The sequence below is a fragment of the Erithacus rubecula genome (assembly GCF_903797595.1).
Source record: "Erithacus rubecula genome assembly, contig: SUPER_Z_unloc_1, whole genome shotgun sequence".
Classification (NCBI taxonomy): domain Eukaryota; kingdom Metazoa; phylum Chordata; class Aves; order Passeriformes; family Muscicapidae; genus Erithacus; species Erithacus rubecula.
This window is the reverse complement of record NW_027635590.1, coordinates 4,373,541-4,390,271: the sequence shown is the minus strand read 5'-3', so window position 1 is coordinate 4,390,271 and position 16,731 is coordinate 4,373,541. Positions and strand designations below refer to the sequence as shown.

The following is a 16,731-nucleotide window of genomic DNA, read 5'->3' as shown; positions in this document are numbered from 1 at the left end:
GAATTCTAGTTTTCAGAAATGTTAAGTCCTAGAGTACTAAATTTCCTTCTAATTTTCTGCAAGACATGGAAAAAGACAGCATTTATCTATAGCTAGTTTCTTCATATCTTAGTGATCAGATCCATTTCTTGAGAAATTCCCATTGCTTGTACAATATAAAGAAAATCCTGTTGGATATTAACACCATAACTGGACTGGGGGCAGGAAATGCTAGGTTGTTTGGGTTTTTTGGTTGTTTAGGTTTTTCTGCATTTCTGAAAGCAAGAAACACCTGTTTGCTAGCTGGCAGCAGTGACTGAACAAATCTGAACAAGATTAAACCTTATATGTTACCTGTCCAAAGCTTAAGCCATCCAGGCAGCACACACAACACACTGGAAGGATAAACAGCTGGAGGTATCTTTAAAACAGTCTTGTTATTACTGTTGTCTTGCTTCTTCTAAGTGAGATAACACAGGACACCTTGAAAAGATCTGAAGGGCAGTACTTTGATGGCACTGAGCAGCACTACAAAAGTAAACTGGGTAGCTATAAAGGAGAGTGACAACAAGAACACAGCAGCTATAATGAAATTAGTTGTCCTATACTCTTTAGTTAAAACTGTTCTCTGCTGGCAAGTAATTTGTATTTCAAACTCTACTGATTTTTTGATACCTTTGATACCTTTCATGAAGATTGTAAGCGGATATACAAAGATTATAGACCGGAAAAGTGCAAGTTTTCATTTTCACCATAAACACAAAAAATAACTAAGCAGAAAAGCAGCATTTTGGAAGAAAACTCCATTGAATTAAAAAGGAATACTTTTATTTTAAAATATATACTTGAAAATTTTGGCTGCATAAAAATATCTACTAATCATCCTGTTTCACTCAGCTTCATCTGAGAGCACCTGTGTCAAAATGGCAGCATTTTGCCATGTCTTGCTAAACCTGCTACAGCTGAGTTTTCAGCTGTGAGTGCTGTATGAAGCTAGTGCCTTAAGTGTTATGTTTATAGTATGTCTACTACATCTATGGCATTTCTGGCAATGAACTGCCTGATGAACAAACATTTTTTTGTCGTATAAACAAAGATGCAGCAAAACTGCTAATTATTTAGTAAAAAGACATAATTAGACCTATACCAGTAGTTAGTTTGGTTTCATGGACAGAGACAGAGTGACAAGAGTTACGGAGCTGGGGGACTGATATTTAGGAGGTCTATAACCTTGGAAAAACAAAAAAGCACAGCAGAGAAATTCTAGTGTTACCTGAACACTATATGACTACAGTACTGTTAATTGGTCCATCCTGAAACAGAGAGGAGACTTGGCAGACCTAGTGTGAAAAGAGACTTCTTGATTTGGTATCTTGACTTCCATGTTATAATGACTTTTATGCAGCTCCAAATATCAGATGATAGTGTTTTCAGAAACGGATCATGCTATATAGCTAATAGAAGCTTTTACGTTGAGAATAATGAGGCAAGAAAATACTAATGTCCTTGTTTATCCTGTAGATGAAGTCCATGCTCATGGAAGCAATTACCAGCTTCACCATTTTTACACATTCAGTTCCACTAATAGTTATCACTTCCAGCCCCAGTTGCTAATGTGGCTGATAGTCTCTGCATGAAAATGAAATCACCACTTCAAAAGTAAGCAGAACAGTGCACGTAAGCAATAGCTTTCTCTACTTTTTTCATTCAAATGTAATTACTATTTTTTCTTATGGAAAAAATGTTTATAAAAATTACTTTGAGAAAAAGCTCAGTGTTTCCATAGGATATGATTTATTAAAAAATTACTGAGAAGAATAAGCGAAGCAGATTACTGTATTCTGCTGTCTATTATCCCTGATCTCAGAAGAAAGTTTCACTACCATCAATAGTTTCCAGTTATTTGGGAATCTGCAGGAAAATGAACTGATTTGCACTGCTGTCAAACTGATATGGTTGGACTGAGGTTTCCCTCCCCCTAGCACCTTTAGTTTAAAGGCCTCCTCACCAGCTTGACAAGCTGATGGCTGAAGATGCTCTTCCCCTCCTCTGACTGATGGACCCATCTGCCCACACCAGGCCAGGTTCCTAAAAGCTTGCTCACTTAAGTCCTAAATACTGTAGATAGAGTTCATTGTCAGAGAAAAGGGATCACTGTAAGGAGGTATAGAGGGGCTATATTTGCCATAACTGTGCTAATGTTTGAACAACAAATTGACATGCTGAGGCAGCTGCATAAAGATTCTCACTAAAAAGTATATTTAGATGCTGCGTTTGACAAGCTGTCATCTACAAAGGCTGAGGGTGGAATGGAGGTAATAGACACCCCCATGCCCATGGTGTTTTGGCCATTGGAAGAGGCTCAGAAGTGAAGAATCGGAAGCGGGAAATAAAGCTGGCCACACAGGGAAATGGCACAAAACAACACATCTTAAAACTAAGTATGTTTCCCCATAACATTCCCATGGAGGCATACTTTAAAGGTCTTCTGAGAGCTCTCATGGTGCTGCCTTGTCTGTCTGTTGGTTGCAGAAAAGAAATCAGTTCTTTTTCCCTAAATTAATCAGTTGGACATGTGTTTTTTCCTCAGGACTCCCTATAGGGTCAGTGACCATGTTGGCTTCCTCTTTTGTCACCATATAAAATAACTCTATGGAAGACTCCAGAATCTGTCAAATTAACCTGCTGATGGATATGGGAAAATGACACATAGCATTTTAAACTATAACCACCTCTTTGACTGCAGAAAGGACAAGTTATGCAACTCCCAGATGGGAGGGAGAACCCTGTTTGAATTATTTGCTTCCTTTGATTTTATAACTGCTGCACTGGGTTGCAAAAGACTGATAAAATCTATTTTAAACATAGAGTATAAGTCCTACAGACAATATTATGATTCATCTGCTGCCAACTTCACCAATTATTCTCCCTTCTTAAAGTTCTGTTGATAAATCAGTCATCTTCCCATTTATTAAAGCAGTCTGTTTATTTAATCATCTCTTGGCTCGTTTTCTAATTAAGGGAGATAATGCAGGCTCGTTTCCTGTCAATGACGAACCTGGCAGTCCACAGGTTGAACTCAACTACCACATTAAAATTCAAGACTATTTGTATCCCTGCTTCGTTTGGCAATTCCCTTCCTTCTCCTTGCTCAGCTGAAGAGAAAAATACAGGCATTGTCTTTTTTTCTGCATTTCCACACTGCTCACACCCACCCAAGGGCAGGAAGAGGGAAGCAGGTAAAACATTTACTTGGGAGATGGTCAATCCCAGCAAAGTTAATAGTTATACTATGATCCCAAGAATAATTTTTTAAAGGAAGCAATACAGAAGGAAACCACACAACAATTGGAGCATATTCCTATCTTCCTATCATGCTCTGCTACTGGACGTGAGTAACCTCCACTCTGGCCCCAAAACTTCCTGTGTCAGCTTTGTGCAGGGGTATTGATACCCACTAACTGCAGCAGTAAAAGCATTAAACCATTTTTGTCCCCTCTCTATTCTAAAGCTCTTATAACTGACTTAAGATCACCTCTATTCCTATGCCTGAGATATTCTGGTTTGTATCTTGCCTATGATTCAAGTTCAGTATTTAATAGCTACAGGCTAACCTAGCATCACAAATCTGGCAGAAAAACTCTCTTTAGCAGCCTTCTATCTCTTAGGACATATTTATACAGCATATGCAGAAAAAAAAAAGATACATTTCAGCTTATCAATACATGCCAAATGACATGTCTTTCAGTGGGCCTTGCAAATTGCTGAAAACACGATGACACATTTTTGTCTTACTTCACAGACTCTCCTCCAATCAGTGCAAGTATATACAAGAACCACACCTGCAACAGCTCCAATTCCTGCAGAAATGCAGGCACACATCACTTTGCCACACTTTCAGAATTGTTGCATAATCAACTATGCTATACATGGCCTTGCAATATGCCTTTATGTGAAATAACTAAAGCATGACATGGTCCTGGGTACCCTTTCTAGGTGACACAGGGACTTGGACTACATGATATCCACATGTGCCAGCCAATACCTCAGCTGTCCTGTCATCCTGTGTAAAAAAAAAGAGAAAACATAAAACCCAGTGATTCTAATTGGCTGAACGATATAGTATATTTCAAATTCTGACCTAGGGAGAAATGTTCTCTTATCCCTTTGAAACGTGGCTAAATACCCACAGTGAGGATTTGAACTGCTTTCTGAATTCTCCTTTATTTTTCCTTCTCTGCTTGTACTTTTTTTATTTGTATTTGCAGCCATTTCTGGGGCCTTGCTTCTGGAAACAATTATTTTAATTTAAATCTATTTCAGTCCACAAGGAAGTGTCTGGTTTTGTTACACTGCTAATTATCTGAACCTCTGTCTCACTTTATCTATCTCACTTAGATTCAGAGTGTGCTCTGGATCAAACACGCTTAATACCTTCAATAACACCTATTTAAAGAATTAAAAAACCTCGAAGTTCACCTTTGCATAGACAACTGTTCCTTTTACATGCATTTAAATGACTGCTGTGAGTTATTGCCATGCTGTTACTGAGCAGTGAAAACAGACAAAATAAAACCATATATTTAATATACAGTACAGGAAGAAACAGAAGACAGAAACAGAAAACTTCTATTTTCAAATGCCAGGATTTTCCACCTTGTATTTTTCCATACAGCATACATTGCACTTTTTCTATAGAGCCTACTGAAGATTTTACAAATACTGCAGCAGAAGGAATGGGTCTATGCAGAGAGGCAGAGTTCATCCCTTTAGATTGTTTATGTAGAACAACTGACCTTGTTTCTCAAGGAAATTTACTGCAACAAGGATGAGAAAGTCGGGGTGAAGGGAGGAAGAAAATTTCCTAGAGCTTTTTCCCAGACCCCACACTTACCAAAGGCTCTAGTTCTTTGCGGTCTATGAGGTTGAGCTCTGTCACAAAATAATAAAAATGCTTGTAACAGGTGTTGACATGGGCCTCAGCCCCCATAAGGATGATACGGTCAAAGTGATGGATGTAGACATGAACGAACACACGAAAAAGCCGACAGAGTATCTTCTTGCAGATCTGGAGGAAGTTCTTTGGAAAGGGAACACCTGTGAATAGAGAAGGCAAGGTTGGCATAACCATCCTGTCATCCTCCCAAGACAAAAGCTTTATTGCCAAGTGTGAGGTTGCAACTGCAAACTAGGTCATGACTTCTTAGCCCTCCTTTCCAACCCGGAAGATTACTTTATGGTTACATTTATTTGACAGCTAGCACCAAAGATAGCCAAATACTTAAACAACTTTAATGGATCAAGACTGACAGGAACAAGCTGCTTTTTTCCCGTGTATAATTTAATGAATACATCTGGTATTGTAACATTCAGAAAGGCGATTTTCACCGCAGTGCACAACAGCCTATTCCTAATCCACATTAGTGGATTTACATCATGCAATAACTGTTCCTCAAAGTGATACATGCAGAGGACTTCCTAGAAGTAACACAGTCTTCCTGCTCATACTACTCAACAGTGGGATTTGACAGCATCAAATTTAATAACAAATTTGAAATAACTGACAGAAGGATCCCTTAAGCTTTCAATTTCCTCCTAGTTACAGACACCAATCTGATTGCTCCTTCAACAGAAAATCTTTTGAAGAGATACAGGAATGACTCGTTCAAAAAACGTTTAAAGTTACACTACTTTGCGGCTGGAGACTCCAACTGCAAAAGCACCATTTGCTAATAAACTGACAGGCATCAATAATAGGGCACAAATAATTTCTTCAGAACAGCTCTTCATTAAAGATTAATCTTGCATGGAGTTATGTGCAACTAAGGTGTCTCCAAAATCTTAAAGTTTCATCTTCTTCTAAGATTGTCTCTCAGACATAATGACTTTAGTCCCATGCTCACAAATCTATTTTTACTTTGCTTTGTTGCAGAGTCTGCTGATTTTTTAGTTATCTAATTCATGCTTTAGTTGGATTTGAACCACATAAATGCAACTAGTGCTTCTTAAAAAAAAAAAACCAAAAAAAACCACCTCACAGCCAAGCATTTCCATACTGCCTAAAAGCCCAGTTCATGCTCTGAACAAGAGAAACATTTATTATTGGCAGAAATTAACACTTCTGCAAGCTTTCTAGTTTTCAAACTTCAGTTTCCTGTTAAATATTGCTCAGCACTCATAAGAGTGGTGAATTAAGGGACAAAGTGCCCAGTTTCACTGAGGGTGATGTGAGGACATACAGAGAGAATTTCCATACCAAACCCAGATTTATCAACTACAGCTGTAACCAGTCTGCATCTGATCAATCTGATAAATATGCATCTTATTTTGGATTCTCTGACCGAAGAGTTACCAGGATATATCCATTGTGGATATGAACACTAGTGTGTCCATCAGCATGTGAGGAGTGAAACACACTGCAGAAGTATCCCTGAGTTGCTTCTACATTTGCCACTGCTGAGGTGCAGATAAAGTTGGGAAATGTCTTGAGTTTTTTTGGCCTGTACTGGGTTCACCAGATATTTTAAAATCCATTTGAAATAATTTTAAGTAGCTTGTAGAGATGCAGTGCTGCCCTTCTTATTCCTGATGTACAAACCAAGGATCAGAAAAATAGCTGCATCTATCAAAACACAGCTACTTTATCTTCTTAAGAAATACTTGCTTTTTTTCATCCATTAAAGTGCCAAAACTATTATGGAAGGTCACTGAGGAGAAGGCTTGAATGCTCAAGACATGAACGGAGACATGGTTAAATTATAGAAATGACAGTACATAGAGATGTCTTGGCAATGTCTAAATTGCAACTCCACACAATTAGCCAAGCACCTGGAATATAACAATTGTTATTTCCAAGGGCAAATAAACATAATCTATCAAAAACATAATAGGAACCCCATGTAGCTGCTCATGTACCAGGGGGACCACATTCACATTCCAGCCATCAGAGCATGGCTAAATTCAGAAATGGTTACAGCAGCAATCTGCTTTACTTTTCTGTAAAATATACCCACACCAGAAATTTAAAAATATACCCCGAAAAAAAAAGTCAAGACTTAAAAAAGAAGGAAGGGGAATAACTGGCACTTTTCACTACAAGCTGGTTTGCTGAACTTAGAGATGAATTCTTGAAAGCACTGTATTCTAATCCAGAACAGATATGTTCCAAAATGGAGAATAATTAGTTTTAGCTTCCAAGGGCTGACACATAATTCTTACTGAAGAATGTCAGTGTAATGAAGACATTCCTACTTCTGTATTAACTAACTAAAACAATCTGAATATACCAAGCTGAAAAATCCTTTAAATTCTCTTCAGGCTATGTTCCCACTTCACAGTTATAGGCAGTAAGTGCAAAAGCCACAGAGCACTGTTTGTGCTCCAAGAGAGGACTTTTATTTGACTGTTTTCTAGATGCATTACACAGTCAATTTGAGAACATATAAACAACATATTTAAAAAAATAGTTGGTATAGAACAACCTAGGATTCATAATAAACTTGCAGTATTTCCCCCTGCTCCTCATGTGAATCAAGATTTCAGACAAATTGTGTAGCTTCACTTGCTGTTGCAGAATTTCTCCTATTTTGTGAAAATAGGATTCTGATTCATTTACTCTTAAATAAACAGTGAAGCATTGCTGCTATCACAAGTATATAATTTGGGCACAGCAGAATTGGTAGTGGCTCTTTGATTTCTTTCTGATTCTAGTAAAACTGATTTACAAACTAACACAGTATCCTAAAGAGTTAAAAAGCATTTCCTAGTATCACTGAAAGCAACTGATAACTGTGTAGTGAGCTACCTACACTCCTCAGTCTTGAGGAATCTGTCAGCTTGTCTGTTTGTCCCTGGCACACAGAAGAGGCTCAAAATCTGGTCAGCCCCAAGGTACAAATGCATATATTGATGTGCCTGCAGCCCTATTTTGAACATACACCCTGCTGCTCTTTGTGCTCAAAATCAGATAAAAGAGAACAGATTCTGACCTCAATTACAATAGAATGAACTCAAAGTAATGCTATCAAAATTGAAAGAAATCAGAGCAAAATGATTCTAGATTTATATTCTGAGGTCAGAATTTGGCCTAATGTTTTGTTCCCATTGCAACTCTACAGTTATAAATAAATCAGCCACAGAACAGAGTAATTACAAGTGGCTCTTGGGACTGGACTAACTTATATTTAGACAATTTGATTTGTTAAGAAGCTTGTTCTCTGTCCTTCATCTCAGCCACAGCAGTTTTTGCCTTAAAATCATCAGAGTTGGAAGAGACTTACAAGATCATCCAGTCCAACAGTCCAACCCAGAACTACAACTGCAGTCCCTAAAACACTAAATCACACCACGATCACCAGACCCAGGTGCCTCTTGAACACTTCCAGGGATGGCAACTCCACCACAGGCAACCTATTCCAGTGCCTGACCACCTGGCAGTGAGGTTTTTTTTTTTTTTCTAATTACTGATCTGAGTTTCCCATCTCAGTTTAAGGCCATTTCCTTTTGTCCTCTCACTTCAGGCAAAGCAGGATCAACCAATCCCCACCTCCAGTCAGCTGGAACTTCTCCAGTTAACCAGGACTGCTGACAGATGACTGACAGGGGTTTGGCAAGTTCTTCTGCCAGTTCCCTCATTACTATGGGGTGGATCTCATCAAGTGCCACAGACTTGTGTCTAACTGGCAGAGCAGGTCACTAACCTCCTGGATTATTTGGACTTCACTCAGCTCCCTGTCCCTAACTCTAAGCTGTGGGGGCTGCATGTCCTGAGGACAACTGATCTTGATATTAAAGACCAAGACAAAAAAGGCATTAAGTACATCAGCCTTTTCCTCATCCTTTGTCACTACACTACCCTCTGTATTCAACAAGTGATGGAGACTCTCCTTAGTCCTCCTTTTCATGCCAATGTATTTATAGAAAGTTTTTTTCACTGTCCTTAGCTGGAAACCAAATCAAGTTCTAGCTGAGCTTTGGCCCTTCTAATCTCCTCCCTCCATGGCCTCACGGTATCCTGATAGTTCTGTGAAGTTACCTGGTCCTTCTTCCAGAAATAACAGGTTTCTTTTTTCCCTAAATTCTAGCTGAAGTTTTCTGTTTAACGAGGTCAGTCTTATTCCTGACAACTTGTCTTTCTACATGTGCCTGCTTCTGAATATTTAACAATTCCTTTCTAAAATACATCCAGCATTCCTGGACTACTTTCCTCTTCAGGGCTGAGTCTCAAGAGATTCTTGTCAGTCAATCTCCTAGACAGGCCAAAGTCTGCCTGCTGGAAGACGAAGGTGAAGGTGCTGCTGGTGCCCCTCCTGACTTCACCCAGTATTGAAAACTAACATTTCATGTTGCTATGCCCAAGACAGACACTGACGACCATATCACCCACTAGTCTTTCTTTGTTCACAGTCAACCAATCTAGCAGGGCACCTCCTCTAGTAGGCTCATTTACCAGTTGTGTGAGGAAGTTGTCTTCCACACACTTCAGGAACCTTCTAGACTGCTTTCTCTCTGGTATTTCCAGCAGACACTTGGCAAGTTTAAGTTACCCACAAGTACTATGGCTGGAGAACGAGAGACTTTTGCCAGTGCTTATAGAATGCCTCATCAGTCTGTTCATCCTGGCTGGGTGGTTTAACAGACTCCTGCCACCTGCCCTACTGATCTGTGCCCTGATCTTCACCTATAGGCATCAACCTTGTCATCTTCATCATCATCACTTTCAATACAATCAAAACACTCCCTAATGTACAGTGCTACCCCACCCCCTCTGCTGTTTTGCCCATCCTTTCTGAAGAGTTGATAGACATCTATTGCAGCACTCCAGTCATGGGAGGCATTCCGCCAAGTTTCCGTGATGGCAAATGCATCATAGCTGTCCTGCTCCACAGTGGTTTTCAGCTCCTCCTGTTTGTTATCCACACGCATTGGTGTAGATGCACTTCAGCTGGGCTGTCCATTGCAGCCCCAAAGCTGGAATTTCACCTTCAGGCTCATCTCTAAGAACCTGGCCTTATCCCGTTCCCCTTTCTAACCCAGTTAAAAGACTGACTGTATTACTACCCACAACGTGATCCTGTAGAGGCAATGTAAACGCATCAAACTAGACTGCTTAGTTATGGTTATTAAAAGACAAACAAAGATGTTCCTGAAATTTTTGAGCTAGCTGATTCTTTCTGAAAGAAGTATTTCTACAAGAGAAATGGCAGCCTTGATTCAGAGCTGTCATAATGGAAGAAAGTAACAAAAGGATTTTGGTAAACATTTTGGTTAAGCTGGTGTTCGAAGCCCTAGAATTCCCCAATATGTCCCAAGAAGGTCCAAGCAGCTTCTAAATGTTTTAGTCATACTGCATAAGTTCCTTTAATTCAGAATTACATATGCAATTGGGAAATAATACAGTGGGGCTTAGATAGGCATGGTATTAACCAGCAGCACACAGAGTGAATATGATTGTATACCTGTAGTTCTAAGGGGTCATACATGCCACTTCTGTACTTAGGGATGATGTACTCCTGCAGAAAAGCTGCACCCATGTGCTTTGGTGACATCACAGAATCAGAGAATTGCTAGGGTTGGCTGGCCCCAGCCTTTATGTTTTCAATTGGTACCTCCTTGCTTGTTAATACAAGGTCCAGCAACACACCTTTCCTCACTGGCTCCTCCGTGACTTGCATAAAAAAGTTATCTTCAGTAAATTGCAGGAACTTCTTAGAGTTTATTGGAGATAAAGACTCTGCTGGGCTGTATCGTCCCTTCAGCAATACCAGGGTGGTTGAACTCCCCCAGGAGAATCAGAGCCTGTGACCACAAGACTATTTTTAACAGCTCACAGAAAGCCTCATCAACTTCCTCCTTCTGATCATGGGCGACTGATGGGCGACTGTGCCCATCCCTCAATTCTTGCCCATAAATTGTCAGCTGGGTAGAGCTCCAGTCATGATTATGTGTCAGTATAACTAATCTGCCGTGGAAGATCCATTTTCACCATAATAACAAAATTAAGATTGTTGTATCACTGCATTTAAGCAAGTCTGTATGGCTTACAGATATATATATATGTATTTATATCTCTTCTAGGACAGAAAATATAGTCGCCATTTGGCAGTGTAACAACTTAGGAAGAGAAAAGAGAGCATATTAACACATTGATGAACATAAGGAAAAAGCATGTAAGTTTGTACAACACTGGAGATTGGCCAAGCTATCAGTAGAAAAGCATTTCTTCCTACTTGTAAATATTCATACAATACTTGTCATTGAACTGACAATTTCTGGGAAATTATGTGGTTTTGGCTTTCCAAGGTGAATGTAGCATAGCACAGCTTTTACTTTCCTTAATTCCTGATCTCTTCAGTAACAAAGATTCTGGTCGCCCATTAATTTCACGGGACACTGGAAAACACATGCTTTTCTAAGGGCCCTTCTCCAGAGGGGCTGCAAGAGGCAGCAAAATGAAACATTATCAGAAGCAGCAACCAGCACAGTGTTGGTGATGCACTAAGAACCAGACCTCTTGTCTGCACACAGATATTCCAGCAGTTAACAAAAAACACAGGCCCCACATCTGACAAAATTCAGCAAGACATTAACAAGCAGCTGTAGTTGACAAATTAATATCACAAAAGAAAACTTTGTTCTTAAGATTATTACTGTACTAAATTCATTTTCAGCAGGCCATTAGAAGAAATAGTCAGGCAACTTAACTCCTCCCACTGCAGCCCTCATGTCCTCTAATGCAATGTGTGCTGCCTTAGGAAGCTTGTATGTATATGAGAATATTCTCAGTGCATATCAAGAGATGATTCATAAAAGGAAAGCAATTTCAAATTATTCTGAAAAGGAACCAGAGTACACAGAACTTTACACTCAAAGGTGACAGCTCTTTCAAAGAAATTTCAGGTTATATCAGCAGATGCGCACACCACACACACACCACACACACACACAAATTCACACATAAGTAAGCAGGGAAGGCTGAAGAAAAGCTATCATTGACTGATAGCTTTTGGATTCAGCATAATTCCAAACCGGGAACAAAACCATATAAAGAGAATTTGAATATTTTTACTGCAGATGCTCCATAAGACCTGTGTATAGGCCAAAGATGCTTGAATTTACAAGGCACTCAAAATCTACTCCTGTGCAAAAAGAGCTACTATAATTTAAACAGATTATCCCACTATGTCATTAATAGATAAAACCTGACTCTTCAGATGCCATGGGGTCCATCTGGTACTTGGAAATCAAAGAAAGCTTAGCTTAATTTAATTGAAAATGAGTCTGGAAAATCAATAAGCAAAAGTATCTTACCTCTTTAAAAGAAAAAAACCTAAGCAGAATAATAGTATATTAATGTCATTAGCAAAGGACAGTTACAGAAACAATTTCAAAAGATGCAATAGCGTGACCTACACCAATGGCTTTTGTAAAATACAGTCACGGCTAAGTAAAATTTTGAAGAAAAATAAGTAAAATATACCAAATGCAGACCTGGATCAGAAGGTTTGGAAGAGAACAAATATAAGGGTTATTTTAAGACAAGGGTTATTTTAGCTAAAAAATAAGTTGATTTCTCTATCATCAAATTCAGCTGAAAAACAGAGGCACCCTAATTTAACTGGAGTAAATTTTTCTGGTCTAGGGGTTAATTACAGGGCTAATACAAACTGAGTTCTTCCCTAAGCGGGCATCCACCATCCAATTCTAAAGTAAGGCAACAGTAAGAAAGTTAATTGTTCCATTCCCTCCAGTAGCACCTCATTAAAATGAATGCTTGGATTTTTCTTGGATGATCAATTTCAGTGGTCTCTGAAGCTACACTGTACTCTGAAGAGTAAAATCTATTCCAGCTTTCTCTGGGTTCTTGCTTGTCATTCTTTTAGCTCACCCACTCATAACACCTTGGCCTGCTTGACTTTCTTTTGCAGGTATTCATTTGGCAGTTTAGCCATTTTCTGCTATTTCAACTTAGTGTTCAGGTGCATTGCATCACCAAGAATAATCTGCTGCCCTCAGTGTGTAACTTTCATAAACATGTCCTCCAACTTTCATGATCACAGAAAACTCCTAAAACTTTCCCACTGCCCTTTACTTTATTCCTTCGGGCAGTAAAGTTTCACCACACTCTTGGGAGTTAATGCTGTATATGGCCTTAGACTGAGATTGTCCATTGCCCTGAATCATGTGCTGCCTCTTACACATTCCCAACATCCACTGTAAGGCTTATCCAAAGAATCTTGTGTTTCTGTGATGCACATTGTCACCTGATCAAATCGTTAATAATTTCTGAAAATTTAAAAACTGTTCCAAGCTTTTCCTTTTTGACCACCAACATTAAAAAGTTTCATGCTTCTGTTTAAAAAAAGAAAAAAAAAAGGATGATGTTAAAAAGCAAGTGAAATAGAAATTGGAAGCTTTGTGGCTATCTCTCTTGGAATAACCATGTTAGAAATAAAATAATGTGGAGTTCAAATGTGGTATGCAGATGATAAGTTTAATAGGTATCTTTAAGCACCATTAGGTAGTTTTACAGCTTGTCCCTGGCCAACAAGGGGAAATAGGACATTAAAGATGCAGTACTAAGGAAGAGCCATCTGCCAAAGCCTGCAGGGGCTGACTGGCTGAATTAGTGGCTGGGGTCTGCAGCTGAGAGGTCTCACACTCATGTCTTTTTCTGTCTCAGTCAACAGAAATTAACAATTGGAAGTTTAAAAAAGAAAGCAGTGTCCATTCACTCTGGAAAGAAGTACCCCCTGGAAGACAAACTACTTGCCTTTTTGGGATCATATTCTGATCAACAGATTGTTAGTCAAAACTTTAGTCATTAGGTAACAGAATTGGTGGTGGAAGATAACAACTTCGAGTTCCTATCTTTATAAATCTAGAGCTATCTGAATAAATCTAGACCAGATTAATATATACATTATAGAGGAGAGTGCTGGGAATATATAGCAGCCAAGAAGAGAGAAAATATGAAGAAGAGAAAGATATCATTTGTTCTATTCTAGAAGAAAATATTATGAAGAAAAAGAAAAGCAAAAATAATCTGAAACTAGTAAGCCTGATCTTCAATATTCTAGTTTTTGTAGTCAGCCATTCTACAAAGAAGGCAATTTTCAGTTTTTAATAATTTAAAATTTATCTGTAATTTGATTCATAACCTATATTTCTATCCTATTTTTTCTCTTTGTTTACAGGGCATATCATCCACATTATTTTATTTTCTGAATACTTATTTTCTGAATAAGTAAGTGTGTATAAGTAGCTATACTCTGAGAGATTTTGCAGAAATGGATTTTGCTTGCCACACCTTCTGTTATCCCTCTCCAGAGCCACCTGCCAGTGTCTCCAGCAGCTGTCAGCTACACTGCCTCAAGGGGTTTAGGAAGAAGGAGGTTGACATCTACCAGATACAGCAGAGAACATTTTGGCAGGTCAGATTCAGGCTAGCTTGCCATCTAGGGTCATACCACAAATGCCATTTAAAATGTAGTTACATGCACATCAGGAATTGTAACACTTGTTCTAAGTGACGGCATTATAAATGTTGATGGAATGGTTAGAGGACTGCAATGAGGGGATGCAGGCTTTTAAGGAAAGAGAGGCAGGCACAGTGATGTGAGCATTTGAAATCCAAACAGGTCTGCCTTGGGACAGGACAGGAGTCAGAGAAGAGCTTCTGCATCAAGATTAGTGGGCAGACCAACATGGTGGGAATGTGCCATGGTTTTCCTACTCAGGAAAATGTTGGTAATGCCTTCTGCAAAAAAGTGGAAGTTTAAGAGTCACAGCCTTTGCTCCTCAAGGGAAGCCTTAACACCAGTAATATCTACTGGAAGGACAGTGCAGCAGGACTCAAGTAATCCAGGATAAATCTTGAGTGCACTGCAACCTCCAGGAACACACAGTGGAGGAGCCAAGAAGGAAAGGTACTCAGCCAAGTCTGATACTTAAAAAGATGGAAGAACTGTTGGGAAGCACAGCAGCTAGAGGCTGTCTTGGCTGCAGTGACTATAAAGTGGTGGAGGACAGATCCTAAAAGATGATAGGAAGCCAAAAAATTAAGACCACAGCCTTGGAGTACACAAAAAGCCATTTCCATCTCTTTGGGGGGTCTGCTTGGAAGAATGCCATGGGATAAAATCCTGTGGAGAAGAAGGTTCCAGTAGGACTGGATGATATGAAAGGATCACCTCCTGGAGCACAAGAAAGGTCTGTTCAGACAAGTATGAAATCAAGCAGGATAATCTTCCAGGAGGCCTGCATGAATGTGCAATGAGCATATCACTCCTAACAGGAGCTGAATCTTGGAAGGTACGTGAACAGCAACAATAAAGGATTTTACAAGAAAACAAACTGCAAAAGAAAAACAAAGGAAATTATTGGTCTGCTACTTAATGAATAATGCAAACTGGTGACAAATGACACAGAAAAGTGAGTGCCTTCTTAGGCTTAGTCCTTACTAATAAGACTGGCCTTTAGAAATCCAAGACCACAGGGAAAGTATGGAAAAAAGAATAATTACACTTTGTGGCGGAGAACGGACTTAGAGGAAGGTTAAGCATATTTGACATGCATAAATCCATGGGACCTGAAGGGATGCACCCAAAAGTGCTGAGGGAACTGTTACTGCAAGGCCACTCTTGATTCCCTTTGAAAGGTCATCTGGTTGAGGGATGTTCCTAGAAACCGGGAAAAAACAAAGACCACTTCTATCTTCAAGAAGGATGAGTTGGAAATGTGGGGAACTCCAGAGCCTCACCTAAGTCTCTGGGAAACTGTTGGGGGAAAATCTTCCTGAAACACGTTTTCAAATACATGAAGGACAAGATGTTTATTGAGAGCAATCAGCATGTATTTATGAGGGGAAAACACACTTGTCCCACCTGATGACTTTTACAATGAGGTCACAAGCTAGGCAGTTAACATGCGGGGATTAGCTGATGTTGTTTACTTGACTCCAGCACAGTCACTCTGTGTCTGCCATCACAGACAAGCTGACAAAGTGAGGGTTAGAAAATATGACAATGACAGGGATTGAAAATGGGCTGAGCTGCTGGGTCCAGAAAGTTGCTACCAGTGGCTTGAAATCCAGCTGGAGGCAAGTCAGTACCTGTGTATCTCAAGGCTCAATACTGGGGCCAATACTGTTTAACCTTTTCACTGATGACCTGGGATATTGGGTCAGGGTACACTCTCAGGAAGTTTACAGACGACACAAAGCTGGGAGGAATGACTGATAAATCACATGGGTGCAGTGCTGTTCAGAGGGACCCAAACAGATTGGAAAAATGGGCGAGAGAACTCTCATTAAGTTCAGCATGGGTAAATCCACAGTAATGCTCCTGGGGAGAAACAACTGAAGCACCAATACATTCTGGCAGCTGAGTAGCTGGAAAGCAGCAGCTTTGCTGAGGAAACATTTGGGTTCTGGCAGACCAAGCTGCCCATAGGTGAACAGTATGCTCTCAGAGTGAAAAAGGCCAATAGAATCCTCGGCTGCATTAGGAAGAATAACAGCAGCAGGTCAAAGGAGGTGATCCTTCCCTCTACTCAGCCCTGGTGAGGCTGCACCTGAATGCTTGGTCTTCAGTAGAAGAAAGGCATGGATTTAACTGAACAGTGTCAAGTGCAGGACCCCAGAGATACTGGCTGGAGTAACTAGAACATCTCTCATATGCAGTGAGGCTCAGAGGTAGGACTTTTCCCTTTGAAAATAGAACACACCAGGAATCTTATGTATGTGTGAGTACC

The 16,731-nt window shown here is 39.7% G+C and overlaps 1 protein-coding gene across 3 annotated transcripts in view; it reads right to left on the bottom strand.

The window, feature by feature from the left end:
- Nucleotides 1-16,731, bottom strand: part of MOB3B (MOB kinase activator 3B) — an 80,525-nt gene that overhangs the window by 10,362 nt on the left and 53,432 nt on the right. For 2 of the 3 annotated variants that reach the window (XM_079330899.1, XM_079330900.1), the window contains one exon: nt 4,874-5,076. In XM_079330899.1, the coding sequence (XP_079187025.1) occupies nt 4,874-5,076 (203 nt within the window). Of the gene's footprint in view, nt 1-3,655; nt 4,797-4,873; nt 5,077-16,731 lie in introns of those variants that run through there. The other variant, XM_079330901.1, reaches the window with a different exon arrangement.